This window comes from Falco punctatus (assembly GCF_963210335.1).
Source record: "Falco punctatus genome assembly, chromosome: 1".
Classification (NCBI taxonomy): domain Eukaryota; kingdom Metazoa; phylum Chordata; class Aves; order Falconiformes; family Falconidae; genus Falco; species Falco punctatus.
The window spans coordinates 97,048,069-97,067,004 of record NC_137580.1 but is presented as its reverse complement, the minus strand read 5'-3'; the positions used below and the strand labels follow the sequence as shown (position 1 = coordinate 97,067,004).

At 45.7% G+C, this 18,936-nt stretch overlaps 1 protein-coding gene across 1 annotated transcript; it reads left to right on the top strand.

Moving 5' to 3' along the window:
• Positions 1-3: 3 nt before the first annotated feature.
• Positions 4-18,223, top strand: DHX37 (DEAH-box helicase 37; the record flags this gene model as incomplete). The annotated part of the gene is made up of 27 exons (XM_080390905.1): positions 4-529; positions 1,243-1,412; positions 2,520-2,632; positions 3,380-3,707; positions 4,694-4,842; positions 5,638-5,730; positions 6,205-6,301; positions 6,680-6,793; positions 7,511-7,612; positions 8,108-8,222; positions 8,552-8,647; positions 9,267-9,343; positions 10,088-10,229; positions 10,485-10,561; positions 11,131-11,363; positions 11,809-11,920; positions 12,513-12,619; positions 13,018-13,206; positions 13,334-13,458; positions 13,744-13,860; positions 13,983-14,155; positions 14,557-14,671; positions 15,105-15,242; positions 15,596-15,690; positions 16,114-16,187; positions 17,141-17,238; positions 17,833-18,223. The coding sequence occupies 27 exons, from the start codon at positions 4-6 to the stop codon at positions 17,913-17,915; spliced, it is 3,858 nt and encodes a 1,285-aa protein (XP_080247031.1). The 3' UTR covers positions 17,916-18,223.
• Between the last annotated feature and the right edge of the window lie 713 nt (positions 18,224-18,936).

Genomic DNA, 18,936 nt, shown 5'->3' with positions numbered 1-18,936 from the left:
GAAATGGATTGCGTGACAACAGGCCCCGGCGGAGCTCTCCCGGGGGGCAGCGGGCGGCGCCCGGGCTGGTACCGGGGTCCCGGCTCCGTTGTGAAACACCCGGGTAGCAACGGAGGCGCGACCCGGCGCTGGGGCGGACACCGGGACGGGGGGGCGGGCTCGGCTCCGCTCGGCAGCGCTCGGGCAGGTGCGGCGGGCTCGGCCCCGCTCGGCTGGGGCGGGCCTCTGGGCCGAACGGCCGCCCCGCGCCGGCGCAAGCCGCCCCCTTCTCGCGAGACCCCGCGCCCAGCGGAAGTGGCGATCGGCAGGATTCGCACGTGTGCCCGCGCCGAGCCACACCGTGCCGTGCCGCGCCGTGCCGTGCCGTGCCGCGCCGCTCCGTTCCGCGCCCGCCGTGCCGCTCCCGCTGCCATGGGCCGGGCGCGCCGCCGGCACAACTGGAAGGCGCGGCTGCCGCAGGGCGCCCCTCAGCCCCCACCCGCCGCCGAGCCGCTGGAGCTGCCGCTGGAGCTGCCGCTGGAGCTGGGAGGTGCGGCGGGGCCCGGCCCGGCCCTTCTCTTTCTAGGCGTTACGTGCAAACCGGGGCTGGTACCGTCGCGACAGTGGCTGTGGAATCGCAGAGATTAGAGCTATCGCCGTATCTTCTCTGCATTTTGATTATACTTTTATTGGAAGCATTAAAAGTTATTTTAAAGTATCATAGGCGTTGCATCAATAACTATTAAAGCAACTTCTGCATCTAAGCAGTTTGTTATTAAAGCAATTATTTAAAAGATTTTTGTGTTCAATATTTGCATTCCTAAATGTTACTTTTTAAAAAAACCGCGTTTATTCTGTTTATATTACTTAAACTTAAGTAATACAGATGTCTAGTATTAATTGAAAAGGACTTCTGCCTGGGAGGGGCAGGATGCTGCAGGGTCACCCCAGGATACACTGTGCCCTGGGCTGCTCCCAGCCCCCGGGGGATGAAATAAATAGGCAAAAATTTCATAGTATTGTTACACAGGTCAAGGAAAATTACCCTCACGGCTGCAGTAAGCACAGGGTGATCAAGTCCCTGGTTTTGTGGCCTCTTGCCCTTGCTGATAATCTGGGAATTTTTTATTTTTTTTTTTTGGCTGGGGCTGAGGGTTGTGTTTGTTTAGAACAGCTATATCTGGTATGGTTTGTGATAGGGCTATGAAGTCCTGAAAATAATCCACCTGGCACAGGAGACTGACTAATCAAACATGCTTTCAGATGAAGCAAGGCTGAAGGGAATTGATGGGAGCAACGCCCTGGTCCTGCCAGCAAAAAAAACAAAGAAGAAAAAAGTACCGTGTGTTGTGCAACAACAGAAGAAACCCCTGAGCAAGAAACAGAAGAAAATCCTGCAGAAAGTTTTAGAGCAGAAGGAAAAGAAAAAACAGGTACATTGCTGCTTGCTGTTAACTCTGGGTTTGTGACTTCTGTTAAAACGATAATTTAATATCAGCATGTGGAAAAGGTTGATGTTAATAAGCAGCTCTTGAGGTTTCCCTCATGCTGTGACGCTGGCAGTCCCCGATTCGTGACACAATTGCGTTGTTGGTGTGAAAAACCAGAGGGGGGGTGACTGCTCTGCAGTGCCAGCGAGCAGTGTTTGGGATGTCAACTGTCAGGGGCCCTTTGAGGACGTGCAGGTGCTGAAGTTTAAGAGTTTATGTTACAACAGCATTAGCCATCCTTTTGCTGGCTCTTTTGGCAAACATGCTACCACTCACGGAATCTTGAGTGTAACTGGTGGGGAAAAGCATTCCCCGCCCTCTCAGTGGGTCCGGTGTTGCAGGAACACATCGTTGTGTCCTCATTCCCATTCTTTCTTTGACCCTGAACAAATAGATGAGTATTGTGGAGTTTATCACTAGCAGAGTAAATGACATCATATTTTAAAAGCATTCTGTGAAAGATTGTATGAGAAACTTTGTCCTGCTGGAAAATGCAAAGTTCAATGCACCTCTAGTTCTGCTACTGCCAACGCTGCCGAAATACTTATTTCCAGCTCTTGTATATTTTCTGTATGCAAATAGAACTTTTCTGTCTTTGTAAAAGCTTTCCAGACAAAATTTCTGATCATTTTAGTGTCTGAATAATGGCTTTGACAAACAAACTCTATTTTTTGAGGTAGTTTTAAGACTGTGGCTGTCTGACCTCCTGCCAGTACTATGTCCCATGTGAGGCAGTTGATGGGAGGCTTCCATTGCTCCAGCCCTTGCTCCAACATTTTAGTTCAAATCCATTTTCTTTGCTGTTGTTTGAAGGGTGCAGCTGAGCTTTTCGTTGTAGCGACAAAGGGTCAAGTCCGCATTTCTATTTTCACTCTGGTGCAGGGCTGAAATCTTCACTGGAGAGGACTGACCACATAGCAGCAGGGACATCTGCACAACTTCACAGCAAGATTTGCCAGAACACACCCATTAAATCTCAAGCGCAAATTCTGAAATGAAATTATTTCCTCGTGAAAATAAGCACTGATTTTTGTTGTTTTTCCCGAATAGCGAGCTGAGTTGCTGAGCAAGCTGAATGAGGTGCAAGCTTCTGAGTCAGAAATGAAACTTCTGTTCACTACTTCGAAACTGGGTATTGGGGAGCGGATGTATCAGACTAAAAGGTAAAGCATTATTTGAGAAGAACCATTCTGGTTTTTCGCTGTGGTTGAAAACTTGGCAACCTTATTAGCTTTTTTTGCTTGATTTGTTTTTTCTTCTTAATGCTTATAGGTTCTTCAGAATGGGTGGAATTAAATAAATTTCTGGCTTTATCTGATAACATGGTAGCTTTTTTCTTGTTAACTTCATCCTCTTGAGAGCATGCTAGTTAAAATAACTTGTCCTTCCCTTTCATAAGGGATGAGGTGGGTGACCATTACCTCTGCATAATCTTACAAATTATGCTAAACTACATAATTGGTGAATTAATGTTTACTTTTTTGTTGTATTGGAAAACATTGACTGAGGTGGCCCTTGGTTACTGGGTTTATCAAGAGCTGCATTTTCGCAGAAGTTGAAATAAACTAAACTATAAAGATGTCTTCTGAAGAAATCAATGAATGCCAGTATAGAGCATGCTTTGGTATGAATCCAGCAGCCAGGTCAGTTGAGGCTTTACCTAGCAGAATTGTGAAAACCTCCAAGAATGGAGATCCTTGGAGAACTGGGTTAACCTCTCAGCAGTGTTTTCTCGTGATGCACTACATCCAGGGTGTAGAAGTTTTTTTCTTACTTGAGTAAAACTTGGGTTCAGGCTCAGTGAGTTTTGATGATGTGAATTTTCTGGTTTTTTGTGGAAGAAATGTCTGGCTTGGGCTCCTGGAGAATATTGACCAAAATGTAGTTGACACGTGGATGTTTTGTTCTAGGGTGATACAGGAGTCAGGGACTGCTGTACCTGAAAAAATCAAGAGCATCAGTGGTGCAAACAAGAGAAGACGAAGCACAGATTCAGAATCGGAGCCTGAGGAAGAGCCCAGTAGCTCTGAGGAGGAGAAATTAAAACAAAAGCAAGAAATTGAAAAGTCCTTGGCCAGTGATTTGAATACTGCTGAGAAGCCAGAGGAGGGCGTGAAGAAGGCAGCGGCTAACCAGCCGCCGGCTGGTCCTGGTGTGCTGGTTTGCCAGACAGCCTCCAACAAAGCACCTTGCAAGCCTGCAGTTTTTATTCCAGTGGACAGGTCTCCGGAGATTCAGGTGAGGCTCTGAACAGTAAAGTGCTTACCAAGGGCGATGGACATTATGGTGTCTTCCCTCAGGTGAGGTCACTGCAGACACCATAGCTTTGTCTTGCGTCTCTTGCTAATGCTGTGTGTGCAGTGTGCGCTTAGGGGCCACCTTCTGGCACATTGTATATGGACATAGAATTGTTCAGGTTGGAAAAGACCTTTAAGATCATCAAGCCCAACTATTAACCCAGGATTGCCAAGTCCACCACTAAACCATGTCCCTAAGTGCCACGTCTACAAGTCTTTTAAATACCTCTAGGGATGGTGACTCAGCCGCTTCCCTCAGCAGCCTGTTCCAGTGCCTGACAACCCTTTTGGTGAAAAAATTTTCCCCAATATCCAGCCTAAACCTCCCCTGGCCCAGCCTGAGGCCATTTCCTTTTGTCCTATCACTTGTTGTTTGCGAGTCTGAGCTTGAAGCCTGTCTATTCTAGCAGAAGGAAAGCTAGTTTTGTCTTAGGATATAAGGATTTGTCTCTAGTTTTAAATATAGAGTCTATTAGCAGTCTTTTATTATTCTTCACTGGACAATCTTGTGAAGTCACGTAGCTCTCCATTACGCTGTATCTTCTGCTGGGCAGTTTTATTCCATTCGCTGCAGGTATGGCATTCTGTAGAAATGCGAAAAACTATGCATGTGCCTGAACAGATGAGCTAGAGTTGTGGAATGAGTTCCTTTAACTGCTATTTTAATAAACTCAAGGGACTCTGTGAAGTTTCACAAATTACAGTGCAGGGCTTGCCAGCTGCTTTCTGGAAGCTGTTTGGGTGAGTAGTTCTTGGATGTGCTGGTGTGATACTAGCTGGCTTAGAGCTTTTCAAGCCACAAAGCCTGCAGAATTGTTTTGTGTGTGTTTTATAATCAGAGGAAGGTAACAGTTTTCAACCCTGGGGAGCGCAAAAAGGGAGTGGAAAACAAAACAGTGTAACTAAAATATGTTTTGTATTATTTAGGAAGCAAGACTAAAGCTTCCAATCCTTGCCGAAGAGCAAGTCATCATGGAAGCCATTAATGAGAATCCCATTGTGATCATCTGTGGAGAGACGGGAAGCGGTAAAACCACGCAAGTACCTCAGTTTCTCTATGAAGCTGGCTATGCCAGGTATGAGTCATCTTTTATATGCAGCAAATGTAATCGGCAAAATTCAGGCTGAGCGCAGTCACTTCTGATTTTGTGTCTTTTCTTCTGATGTGGCTGAACTGAACCTGGTCTTTCTGTGCAGTGGTAGTGGCCATGTTGAATGGGCTTTTAAAAAAATCTGAACGGAACAAGATTGACTTACAAAACTCTCTCCACATAAGCAATCTTTTGAAACCTCTTAACGTAAAAATTTCTTTTAAAGCCACTGGCCTGTTTTTTCAGAGGGGCTTTATTGTCTGCCCATCTCATGTAGTTTATCCTCTGCTTACAGAAATTTGGTTTTACCTTTGCAAGAAAGCGTGCATATTTCTTTAAGAACATCTTTGGACATAGCTGTGGCTTGTCTGGCATTATTGGTGACATTATAAGCTTGGACACCTCATAAGATGCTTCTTGTGAGCTGTATCACGGTGCATCCAGCTTCTCTGCTGCCCCAACCTGAGTTTCCCCTGAAATGGACCCTGTTGCCAGAGGGATGCCCAGGGAAACTGGAGTTCAGTGAGCTGCAATTACAGGGACATTTGGGGGAAAAATTCCTGGGATGACACGCATCTGCAGATGAATGCACATACAATAGAAGGGTAATCCCAGAGCTTCCTTTCTGTCTTTTTCTTCGAACTGTAGATGATACTGTGTGAGTGCTGCTACTTAATTTAGAACCATTGTGCAGAAATCCTGTTGTCATCTTTTGAAGTGTTTCTCAGTTTAAAACAAGCAGCCAAACAACCCCTCCTTTTCTTTCCTTCACCCCTTTAGCTCGAACGGTACTATTGGTATCACTGAGCCTCGGCGTGTGGCTGCAGTGTCCATGTCCCAGCGAGTCGCTAAGGAAATGAACTTGTCAAACAGGTGAGGGGAAACAAAGCTGAGACCTTGCTAGGGAGGTTACACTATGTCATAGACTGAAATCAAGGCTTGTGCATTGCTTGTTCGGTCTTTGACGAAGAACTGTGGGAAAGTTACGTATAAACTCCTCTATGGGCTGGTCTATAAAAAAAATATGCAGACTTGTTGCTGCTAATGGTTGTAAGTTACTTTTTAGAGAGAACTTTATGGAGATGATGTGTGGGAAAGTGGCCCTAGTTTGTCTCCGTATGAGAACATGTCCCATAACAGTGAAATAATTCAAAGTGATACTGCTGTGTATCCCAGCTTCCAGCATTTTGTGTGTGCTAGGCTCCAGGGAGATGATGATATTCTTCTGGTCTTGTCCTGGCATCAAGTCTTAATTTCGTTAGGGTGAAGGCTGCTTCCTGGTCTGAACGTGAATTTTCTGTTTCTTCCCCTGCTTGTTCTTGTGGCTGCCCTGGTATTTCCTCACAGAGTGGTTTCCTATCAAATCCGGTATGAAGGCAATGTTACAGATGAAACACAAATCAAGTTTATGACAGATGGTGTACTGCTGAAAGAAATTCAGAAGGTAAGTGGCAAGTCGTCAGTGTTACAAAAAAGGAAAGTATTTTGTATAGCTGGGAAGAGAGGCCAGTTGCTTTCTGGGGATTTGTCAGCAACTTTTGAAAGCAAAATTGCTTTCAGCACCGCAGATGTATTTATATTCCTCCTGCCCAAGTCCGTAAATGTTAGGTTATCTTGCTGTGTAAAATGAGAGTAAGGAAAAGACTCTGAGGAGCTAGGCTGCTTCATGTAGGGTAAACGCATTAAACTGCTCAGACACATGGGAGAGTCTACAGCCATGTAAGAGGATGGGGGGGTCGGTGTTTGTGTAGCTGTAGGTTGTCGTGACTTAAAGATGTCCTTGGGTGAGGCTTCACGTGGTGGGATTGATCTTTCTTCTCAGGACTTTCTGCTTTCGAAGTACAAAGTCGTTATTATTGATGAAGCCCACGAAAGGAGTATGTACACAGATATCTTGATAGGCCTCTTGTCTCGCATTGTGCCTCTTCGTAAAAAGGTAAGAGAAGCAGTATTCTTGTTTTGACACAAATGTGCTGGGGAGGGAGATGTTAGATGTGAAAAAGCTCTGTGGGAGAACAGACTGTGTGACATGGAAGTTGATCATGAAATAACACTTAGATGATGTGTTTGTCTTTCCATATGATCAAAGGAAGCATAGAGCCTACAAAATGGGGAAGATAGTACGTATCAGTACCAACAGATAGATAACTTTTGAGACAATATCCAATTAATTTTAGACTTACAGTGCCACAAGACACATGTAAATAATTGAAATTAGCAGCCTGTTAGAAAGCAAGGTGCTTACTGTGGCACTGGAATAAGCCACCAGCAGCGCTGCTTGGGAGGAGATGTTTCAGAGCAGACATTGTGAAGGGTTTGGTCCTGACTGATGCTGGCGCTGGTGGGCTGCGGGGCAGAGCTTGGCCTCTGTGTTCATTTCACTTAAGGATGGAGAGAGAATGCAGAGGTTTAGAGGCAGGTTGCTATCAGCATGAGGATTGCCATCATGGGGGTTTGTGTATTTTAAGACATGTTGCATTTGAAGCTGCACATATCCTCTGTCACTTGACATGGTGCTTTTGTTGTCTGAGATTTTGAGGGATTTGATGCAGAAACTTGTATCCAACCCTGCTAATAGCTCTGGGTTTGTGTGCTGGGTACATCGCCTACCCTGTGCTTTCCAGCCCAGAGTAATGCGTTTGTGTCCCTGCAGAAAGGGCTGCCGCTGAAGCTGATCGTCATGTCGGCCACGCTTCGTGTGGAAGATTTCACTGATAACAGCAGGCTGTTTTCTGTTACACCTCCTGTTATTCAGGTATTGTTCTCACTGGGATCTGTGTCAGATGTAATGGCTGAAATACAGTGAGGCCTTCCTTTATAAAACTAATTAAAAATTAGGAGCACTCTAATCTTTCCAGTTGGTGCTGAAATCTTTCAGATGTCAGTTTAGAAATAGTTATTTTGTTTGGACTATTTTTTCTTTTGAGACTTGGTGTTTTTCTTTCCACTTTTATCAGAAAACTGCCTTGGCAGAATCTCGAAAAACTGTTAAATTGCAGTTCAGGAGAACTAGAAAACCACATGAGTTGATGATTGGAAAGAGAGAAAAGGTTTGGTTTCTAGCTTGGTTTCCTGGCAGTGAGCGTAGACAACACTGATAACTTCTGTGGATCTGGTGTTTTGTAGGTTACTAAACCCAAGAACTGAACAGAACTACAGGGTTGAATTTTTCTAGTTTTCCCATGAAAACTAATGGTTGTGATGGAGTTAAAACAGCAAAGAAACCCTTTTTTGTGTATTTCCTCTCTAGGTAGATGCAAGGCAATTCCCCGTAACGATTCATTTTAACAAGAAAACCCCCCTAGATGACTACAGTGGGGAGTGCTTCAGAAAGGTGTGTAAAATCCATCGGATGTTGCCCTCAGGTAAGGTCACTGCTGAGAACCCTCTGAAGTGCTTTATATTTCACATGTCTAAAGTTTTTTGGGTTGATTTTTTGGGGAACATGCAACTGCAGTGATGTATTGTGTACTTTTACTTACAAGTCTTTTCTTATTAAAATTACCCTTCTATTAAATCATAGTTACATTAGCATGCTTCTTGAGGGAGTAGCAGGAGACAGATGCAGTCAAACACCCTCTTCCTCATTGTTACTTCACAGTATATCCTACCTGTCTTTTATTAAGAATGAGATCTGAAGCTTTCCAAGGTGAAATACCTGTGCTGAGGTTGAGTGTCGTTTCTTCTCTTGCAGGTGGGATTTTGGTGTTTTTAACAGGCCAGGCAGAAGTTCACTCTCTCTGTAGAAGGCTAAGGAAAGCCTTTCCATTCCAAAAAAACAGCACTGCAGGTAATGCTATAGAATAAAGGACTATTAAACTTGGAATTTATCCCCCTGAGAAGTGAGCTTGCTTTGCACCTAAAAATGAGAGCTTTTATTTAAAACCCCAAAACCCACGGGTTGCAGAAAGTGCTCATTGTGGATGATTTTGATGACTGATTCTCAGGTTTGTACTGTTTTAAGTTTGGGGAAAAGGCTTATGGATGTGATCCTTTCCAGTTCCCCAGAACCCATTGCATTGCTTCACTTACTCTCTTGGTTGTGGATCGAAGTGGAAATGTTGCTTCTTGGTGGTGACTGTTCATTTTCAGGATAGTAGAGTTTCCCAAGACGACTTCAGAAAGTCAAGGTCTAATACAGCTCAGCTAATTGTCTCCTAAACCTTGAGGCATATAGTTGCTGTGCACGCTGTTGCCAATCACCTGTATGGCTTCTAAATGCGCTTACAACGTTAAACTTGTGTGTTGTCCCTGTCCCCTTCTGCCTTCAATGTGACTATTTGCTGCTTTCACACTGTGATGCTTTTTGAATCACCAGAAAGATAGGAGTGGGACCAGACTCTCCCCACTAGCTTTTCCAAGAGGAAAGCATGCTCAGCTAACGGTGATTCCACTGGCTCTTTGCACAGGAGGAGATGACGACAAGGAAGAATCAGTGGAAGAAATCAGAAAATTTAAGAAATCGAGGAAGTGGAAGAAAGTTACGGTAATGTGTGATGGCCAAAATTCCTCCAGGAGGCAGGAAGGAGCAGGTGTCTCCCTGCAAAACAGTACTCCTGTGTAGCTGTTTTTCTCACCAGGCTGTTTTAGACTTGCATGAAGCCTTGTAGCCTGGGTGCATCCCCTCAGAAAATTCGGTAATAACCGCCTACACCGATGACTGCTGTGTTATGAGCAGCAGAGTGCTAAAATGTGTCCCTGGATATTAGGGGCCGGAGATTCATTTCACTTGAGTATTGACTATTAAAACTTTAATGGAAGGAGTTTCAGCCTTGCTGGCTCCAGGGCTGCTCCTCATCTTGCTGTTTGTTATCCAAAATTGGGACTGATGCACCTGTGATGAAGGGTAGCGTTTGGCTTCCACCCACGTCCTACATGCACTTTGTCAGCAGATCTTGATGTTATAGATATACTGTCTATTGACACTGGATCCTCATCACTGAAAGGGCTGAAGTAAAGAAATTTTACTCTTTGTCACTGTCCTCCAAGTGAAGAAGCTTGCCTCAGCACAAAGTGTTGTTTAAAATTGGGTTACTCCCCCCCAACTCTCACAGTTACCAAATGCTGAACCTCAGCCTTAAAATCAAATGAAGTCTCTTAATCCCTCTGTCACCACCTTCATGTCAACAAATGTTTGGAGTAAGCGTTCAGCTTTGCTTTCAAAGCAATAAAAAGTGCTGTTTGCGTCCCTGCCTTAATGCTCTGTGGTCATCTTTCTTGTCTTTCTCAGACATTACCCAAAATTGATCTGGACAATTACGCTGTTGTACCAGTGGATGAAGGAGACGAAGACAGGGATGCTGAAACTGATGATGATGATATTGCAGGATCTGATATTGACCTTGATTTAGGAGATGGAGACTCAGAAGAAGGTTTGGCACTTACAAAATAAAAATTCTGTGTCTCCTGTCACCTGTGAAATGTGGGATGTAAGCTAGTTGTCCTTTGCTGAACTGGTGTGATAACACAGGAGATCTGTGTTATGGAAAAGCTATTAAGATTTTCCAGCTTCAGCTTTATACCAAATACTGGCTTAAAATGATGTGGTGTTTGTGCAGACATTGTTGGAGCTAAGCCTGGAAGTTGACTTGCCATGTATTTAACAATATTGGTTTGTTTCTTCACAGATGAGAAATCTGATTCATCCCTTCCACTCTATGTGCTCCCGCTCTATTCCTTGCTGGCACCAGAGAAACAAGCAAAGGTAAGGGATTACCATGAGCAATGATCCTCACAAGTATGTGTCGTCAGTGTCTGAAGGCTTTGTGAGTTACAGTTTCCATCCTGGACTGTCCATCAGTGGGCAGACTTGAGTGGCCCAGTGGGCAAGCTGGGATGGGATCGGAGCAGGCCTTGCTTGGGATGGGATCTCCCTGATGTGCCAGTTCAGCAGGTTGGGGAAAATGAAAAGTGACAGTCCTGCAAACATGTTAAAGTTAGCCACAGCCCTGGGGCATGTCAGGGTCCTGCTGCCAACAGGCAGTTCCTACAAATTCTCACGTTCCTTCTTGGGCTTTGGTGGTGGCGTCAGTATGTCTAAATGTGACTTGACACTGGTGTCTGTTCCACCTGGAGCTCCCATGGATGTTTTGGAGGGATTAACTGAGCTGGATAGAGAGCTCCAGACAAAGAGTTAAGTCTTTGATCTCAGTCTTGGGTTTCACCTGTAATGCCATGTGCATTGTCATCCCTTTGCAACCCATCCAAGTTGACTGCCGGACTCTTTCCGTCGTCATTTGTGGTGCATTTCACATTCCTATCTGTTCCTTGTAGGTATTCAGGGCTCCTCCTCCTGGCACGAGACTGTGTGTTGTAGCCACCAACGTGGCTGAAACATCACTTACCATCCCAGGCATCAAATACGTGGTTGACTGTGGAAAGGTCAAGAAACGTTTCTATGACAAAATTACTGGGGTTTCGTCATTCAGAGTGACCTGGATATCTCAAGCCTCAGCTAACCAGCGGGCAGGTCGGGCTGGCCGGACGGAACCAGGGCACTGTTACAGGTGAGCTGCCTGCCCTCGAGAGGATTAGGAGGGAGCAAAAACCCTGACCAGTGTCAGTGTGAATTTGACAGCTTCCCTCGTCCTGCTGCCCCTTTCACAAGGACCTAGTGCTGCTTGGAGGATTTTGGCTTTGTCTGCTCTTCATTCAAATGGGAGAGGTGAAACCAAGCATGAACTGTCACTGGTGATGTTGCTTTGACAGTTTGGCTTCTCAGGGGCCTGTCTGAAAACCCTTATTTAGGTGGCCAGGTTAGCATGGATTCCACTCAGAGCCAAGTCAGCTTTTTGTGACAAAGGCAGTAGGCCCCAACCATATCTATAATTACATGGCTATGTAATCAGTACCCACAGCTGCCTTTTTTTAAAACACCTTGCTGATTTTTCACGCTTATCTTTTGGGTTAAGGTTTCTTCAAAGTCTCTAAGCAGCGGTTCTGGCCCACTAGGTTATACTCTTCGGCAGTCTTCATGGACTTTGAGAAATTTTCTGCTCCAGAAATAACAAAGCGACCAGTAGAAGACTTGATTCTGCAAATGAAGGCATTAAATATAGAAAAGGTGAGGTGTAAATTGGCTTTGTACTACAGCGCTCATTAAAGTGGTTGCCCCTAGGAGCCCGAAACAAACACAAATGTCATTTATCATCGTTGCTTGAGGTTGCGCCTTGCATTAGAAATTAGGATCCTGGGACTTGACTTTTGGTTCTGCAAATTGCAGAAGCTGCTATGAATTCCACCAGGCCTTAACAGACATGTTTGTTTAGGTAATAAGAGCTTTCTTATATTCTCAGTAGTGAAAATAACTGTCCAAACAGGGGTTGTGTTTTGGACATATTTGAGCACTTTCAGGAAGCACAATACTTAAGGTTAGATGTTAAAGCAGCCTGCCCTAGGCGGTGCCTGGAGTTAGTGGCAGCTAAGGGTGATGTTGGTATTCCTGTTTCCTAATGTTTTTGTTCTAAGTGTTTCCTGCCATTATATGTCCTTTCCTCTCGCTCCTGGCAAACATCCTAAATGTTTTTCTTTGGTATATGTGACCAGAGGGGAAGGTTTCACTCCCTTCCAGGACTACTTACTGTGTTCAGAGTCTGTTTTTCAGTGGGAGCCTTGTCAATGTTGTACTGAGAAGAATTTTCTCTTGGTGTCTGTAGGTAATCAACTTCCCGTTCCCAACACCACCTCCAACAGAAGCCCTTGCAGCAGCTGAGGAGTTGCTGATAGCCCTGGGTGCCTTGAAGGAACCCCCTATGACAGGAAGGTAACGTCTGTGGTCCCCCACAAACTGCCTCTAGGCACTGCTGCTTGTCCTCCGCTGTCGAGGTAGTGGGTACTGCTGTCTTCTCGCCTGCTTTTCCATCTCAGCCCTTGCATCTGAGGGTGTGCTTTTGTACGGAGACCAGCATCATTTTAACAACCTCTGGTTCACCTGTGTTTATTTTACTGGTGCTGGGTGTGTTCAGGCAGGGAAGCACTGTGCTAGGAGCGTGCCATGCATGGCAGGTGGGTGCTGCATGAGGAAGAGAAATCCTTCCTTTGGGACCAGCACATAAGAAAATCTGAGACAACACATCAAGTTAATTGGGCTGCCAAACGCAGAAACACAAACTCATTCTGATGCAGAAGTTCCTTTATTACATGACTTTTCTCTTCTCGCAGGCTGAAGCAGCAGCTGGCAGCAAAGCTGAGTTGCCCTATTAGTCCCCTGGGCAGAATAATGGCCACTTTTCCTGTAGCCCCCCGCTATGCAAAGATGTTGGCATTAAGCAGGCAGCACAACTGCCTGCCATACACCATTACCATTGTGTCCGCAATGACTGTCCGGGAGCTTTTTGAAGACTTTGACATGTGAGTGAGTTAGCCTGACAGCCTGTTTACAGGACACATCACCTTGTCACAGCTGATGCCTTTTATATTGAGGCCCCCCCTGCATGTGACCCCGGTGCTCACTGATGCTGTTTTGTGTTTCTTGTAGGCCAGCAGTAAGCGAGGAAGAGACAGCGAAGCTGAAGGGGAAGAAAGCGAGGCTTTTACAGATGCAAAGGATCTGGGCTGGGCAGGGGCCGATGCAGAAGCTGGGAGACCTCATGGTGATGTTAGGTACTGCAGACAGCTATTTCCCTGGGCTGTTACCTTCCGTTCTGTTCTCCTCCCCATCACCCTGAGCTCTCAGCTTTCTACAGCCAAAGGCATCCCCATGCTGTAGGACTAAGCCTGGCAGTGTGTTTTCTAGACTCTTCTCTGGGCAGCCTGCCTGTGTCCCAGGCTAGTGACAAGTGGGAGCTGTGATATGCGCATGTTGACTCTGACAGTATCGTCTCACAGTTGGTTTATTGAGAGCTGAGTGGCTAAGATGTTTTTCTCCACCTGGCTGTTTGCTTCCAGGAGCAGTGGGGGCCTGTGAATATGCTGGGTGTACCCGTAAATTCTGTGACGAAAACGGGCTCCGATACAAAGCCATGCTGGAAATCAGGCGCTTGAGAGGGCAGCTGACAACAGCAGGTGAGTGGGTTTTGAGAGGTATTTCTGTGTTTATTTTTTCAGGGGTTGACGAATCAACTGGGTTGTTTTGTTGCAACCCTTTTTCTCTATTGAATCCTAACTCACATTTTTTTTCCTTGCAGTGAACTCAGTCTGCACTGATGTTGGGCTCTATGTTGATCCAAAGATGAAGCCCCCGACAGAAGCTCAAGCAACTTACTTGAGACAGATTGTGCTGGCAGGGCTGGGGGATCACGTTGCCCGAAGGGTTCAGGCAGAAGAGCTCCTGGATGACAAGTGGAAAAATGCCTACAAGGTAAACAGCTTGATTTGACTGAATTCCTCTTCCCCTGTATGGCAGAAAGACACTCCTGTGCAAAGCCTGGGCTTCTGGCTGGGTGCAACATTGAGGCTGCATGTGCTGGCTTGCTTCTTACTGCTCTCCATAGAATTCTAAATTTCCAGTGTTACAATGTCCCAGTCCTCATGTAGGAATTGTTACGAAAGAGCTAAAAGTAGAGCATTAGTCCATCTTGCAAAGTGCTTGATGTTTCCAGAGAAGGTGAAGCAGAAAATTGTGGGGTTATGAAGAGCCTCCATCACTTAAGGAAACCATATAAATGTACATCTGAGAGAGGCTGAAATTAGATGCAATCAGGAAACTGGATTGCCAGTAACTCACCTTACTCTGCTTCAATCTTCTGTGCTTTCTTAAAGACTCCTCTCCTGGATGACCCAGTGTTCATCCATCCAAGCTCAGTCCTCTTCAAACAACTCCCGGAATTTGTGGTGTATCAAGAAATTGTCGAGACTACAAAACTGTACATGAAAGGTGAGGCTGCTGCAGCCCCTGCGTGTCCTGCAGGTGTGGTGAGGAACTCAGAAACACCTTTGCAGAATGTTTCCCTTGCTGCAGTGACTGGGTGCTCTCTTTAAAGAGTGGTCGTGCCTCCTGGGATTTGGGTACTTGTGCTTTCTAGATGTGGACTGGGGGAAAAATTGGCCTGGTTTATTCTTTGTCTGGCAGAATTGGCTGGAGCAAAGCTCTGCTGCTGCAATCGCTGCTCTGCACCAGCCCCGTCACCAATAGTTACCTATTGCTGGTCTCTGAACAGGAGAATGTAAAAAAAGTTGACTTGAAAGACGAGATACAAGTAACTCTGTGGAGATGAGATCCTGACCGTGCGCTGTGCTCGTGGGACTGCCAGTGAGTGGTGGCCCTTGGCAGCAGGCCGGCGTTCAGGTGTGTCTGTGCCCTTCCTCAGGTGTGTCTGCCATCGAACCAGAGTGGATCCCTGCCCTGCTGCCACCGTACTGCCACTTTGGGAAGCCTCTAGAAAACCCTCCTCCGACTTACTGCCCCGAAACAGGCCGAATTCGATGTCACAGACCGAGTGTCTTTTGTAAGTGTCTCGAAAAGTGTTACTTGGTAGTTTTGTCTGAGAGCTGCTCCACAGTTATTGTAATGCTGCTTTTAACAAGACTGTCAAACCAGAAAGGTCAAGCTTAACTTGAGCTCTTCAAAGAGCTTAACAGTGGTTTGAGTGTCTCCACGGGATCTGTAGCATTTAAATATCATCTTCCCATTGGCATGGGTGTTTTCTGCCCATCTGCTCCCCCTGTGAAGGAGTGTGGCTGGCTGGGGGGTGGCACTGTCCCCTCCGCTTCTCTTAGCACCTGTGGTGTCACGTCTCCCTTGGAAGCGTACCCTCCTCTTGGAGCATTTAGGAGGCAACAATGGGATCTTTCTTTCCAGATCGAGTTAGCTGGCAGCTCCCTGCCGTGGAAGTTGATTACCCAGAGGGTATCGACCGCTACAAGTACTTTGCCAGGTTCCTGCTTGAAGGAAAGGTGAGTGTGTTCCAGCTGTGTTACTTCTTTGATGTTACCAGTAAGTTTAGCCCAGTTTTTGGAGGAGGTGAGACACGTGGCTTCTTTCTTGGTGTGCGTGCCCACTCCTTGTGACTTGCTGGTGGCTGGAGGGGTTTGCTGCGGTTGGTGGGCAGGGGGAGATACCTTTAAAATGTGATACCCCAAATTTAAATCCTGTTTTTGCAAAGGAAGGAAGCTATAGCTCTTGTCTTTGTTCTGATTCGCAAGAGTCATCTAGCAAGCCAGTCAGGAAAAGATAGGTATGGAGACACGGGTGGGAGAGAGGTGGTAAGAGAAAATATGGGATGGAGATCTATAGTAGTCCAAGTTCATTGATGATTGTCTCCACAGAACAATTGATTTACCTTACTCATTGTGTACTTGTTATAACAAATCTTCCAGGTCATTGAGAAGTTGAGGTCTTACAGCCGGTGTCTGCTGTCCAGTCCCCTCATAATGCTGAAGACATGGTCCAAGTAAATTGTTAAAAACAAACTTAAGTTTGTCGTCTCCACTGAATGCTTTTAACTTCCTTTTAAATTGAAAAAAAAATTCAATTCAGGGAGGGGTGTTCTAGATAGTGATCTTGGCTGTAGCTGCAGAGAGAGGAAAATTAAGTTCTCTTACCAAGAAAAATTGTGTGTCAAGAGAACTGGGTGGTGGTGAGGGTGGTGTGGGAGACCGCAGGCAGCCTGCTGGTCGCACTGACCCCTGCGGGCTGCTTCACACAAAGAAATGGCTCACGTGTGGCAGAAACTGGCAGATGAGCACTACTGCTTTCCTTGCTGTTCTTTGCAGTTTAGCCAATTATACCATCTTTATTTCTTCTCAGAAACGTGTTTACAACAGACCATGGTTTTTTTGTAGTTTTCATTACATTTATAGAACCGTGACCCTCAAAAGGACTGTCTGCTGTTGCCTCCCTTGCTATCCCCCCCATGTCCTCTCTTGCTTACCAAAATAAGCTTTCTTGGAGTCTTCTATGACTTTTCCTGGAGTTGACAGACACAAGGATTTTGAAAGCCTTTTAGAAGTGACTGGTGTTAGCTGAGGGTCCTGCAGTTAGGAAGTGTTTTCCCGTTGCAGTCCATTCGGGGTTCAGCATGGAACCTGTGGGTTCCTCTATGCTTTACTGCATGCTGTGCAGCTGCATAGCTGACAGCTTCGTGCTAGCTGTGACAAGAGCAACCTGCTGTTACTTTTAACAACAAAAAGTCACAGAAGGGGGAAGAAACTACCTCTAGCGAGCTTTCTTGAGCCAATGATGTGTCTCTGTATCCAGGGGTCGTGTGTTTCTGCATTTGTATTTAAATTTTTTTACAAATATTAGGAGTATGCATTCAGAAAGGTAAGCTGAATGCTGTAACACTTTGCTAAATTGTGCTATGAACGTTGATTTATTGCACTGTTTTATTTTGGACTGATTTAGACTTCAGCCCAGGACAGAATCCCTCCTGCAGGCTCTAGTTGCAGAAAATTGTGATAACCGTGGTGCCTTACTGGCTGCATGGAAGAAAAATCCTAAATGTAAGTGTTCTGCTTTTGCTTAATTATTAGTTATGTCAGTACAGACTTTGTAGTACCTTGAGCACTGTTGAATTATGATTTTAAAAATAGATAATTTCACTTGATAAGCTCGAAATATTTGTTCTTTTCTTACTGGAAACAGTAATGTTCTGTGGTTTTCTTCTTGTGAAGAACTGGTGTTCCCTGTACTTCAGAAAGCAACATCTATTTGTATTTTAAGATTTTTTTCTGTAGTTCTAACCACAGTTAAAATGTTTGGTTGGGCTTTTGAAAAATTAAACTATGACAGTACTGTTGGTGGATACAGGAATTTTTTTTTTCCAGATAAGATGGATTTTGTACAACATAAGGGTACCAGACTATAAGAGTTCTTTACAGAAGCAGCAGCAGTGATGGCTTTCACAGTAATTCTCCTGTACTTGATACTTTTATATCCGCATCCGAGTGTCCAAGCTGCAGCACTGTCCTGGCAATGGCAAGTTGGTTCTTGCTCTTGCTGTGGGCAGGGTGACACCACAGACTTCGTCTTTCCAGCAAAACTGCTCCTGGCCCTGACGCCCGCAGCCCTCTAACCGCCCCTCTCTCTCACTGCAGATTTGCTCGCAGCCTATTGCCAGTGGATCCCTGAAGCTATGCATGATGATCTAGCCAAGAAGTGGCCACCAGTAGCACTGTGAAGGACCTGACTGTTCTTGATGGATTCCTTTTCTCCAAGATGCCTCGATAGCTTGGGTTTCCTTGGAAATCTGATGACAAAAATGGACTTGCTGACTGTTAGTGATACCTTTTTGTAAGAGAACTGGGTGTTGCTCTGGTTTTCTGGGCAGCCCTCTGTGTCCCCAGAAGCCCTACTGTTTTGCTGGTAATCTGTAATATTGATGTTTGGATAATTTTATCCATTATATTTTACAGATTGGTATTTATCTGAAATTTCTCTTTGGACTATATTAGTCATATGGACTGTAATAAATTTGTATAGTTCTTGGTTTGGGTGGAAGAAATGTTTTCCGTGTGGGCTGCTGCAATAACTAGAATTTCAGAGCAACGTGGATCCTTCCTCATGGGTGACAGCAGCTCCTGCTACAGGCTGAGCCTGTGGCCCGGGTGCTGGGCTGACCTGACCCTGGGCTGCAGCTCAGCAGTGCAGCCGCTCCCCCTCCCTCCGGCAGGACAGGGAGAGCAAAAGTGAGAAAACTCTTGGTTTGAGACAAAGAGAGTTTAATTAGCGAAGGGAAAAAGATTAATTAAAAATCCCCAGTGAGGCAAAGGCAATCGCTTGACACCTCCAGTATGATGACCAGCAGGTCCCTGAGTGCAACATGACATTATGCAGTGTGCTCTGGCCAGCTCGGGTCAGCTGTCCTGGTTGTGCCCCCCCCCAGGGCCATGCCCACCCCCAGCCTACCCCTGGGTGAGGAAGAGGGAGCGCCTTGACGCTGTGCAAGTGCTGCTCAGCAACAGCCCGAGCACTGCTGTGTTACCAGTGTTGTTCTCGTTGCAAATCCAAATCATGTGGGCTGCTATGAAGAAATGGACTCCAGCCCAGCCACACCCAGTCTTAACATTTTCCTGCTTCTCTGGTTTGCTGTGAGTTCAGAGTATCCATTAATTTTGCTTTCAGTAACTATATTTTTTTAAGTCTCATACCTGGCTTGATGCTGCAGGCACTGGGCTCTCCTTGTGCCTCTGCTCAGTGGC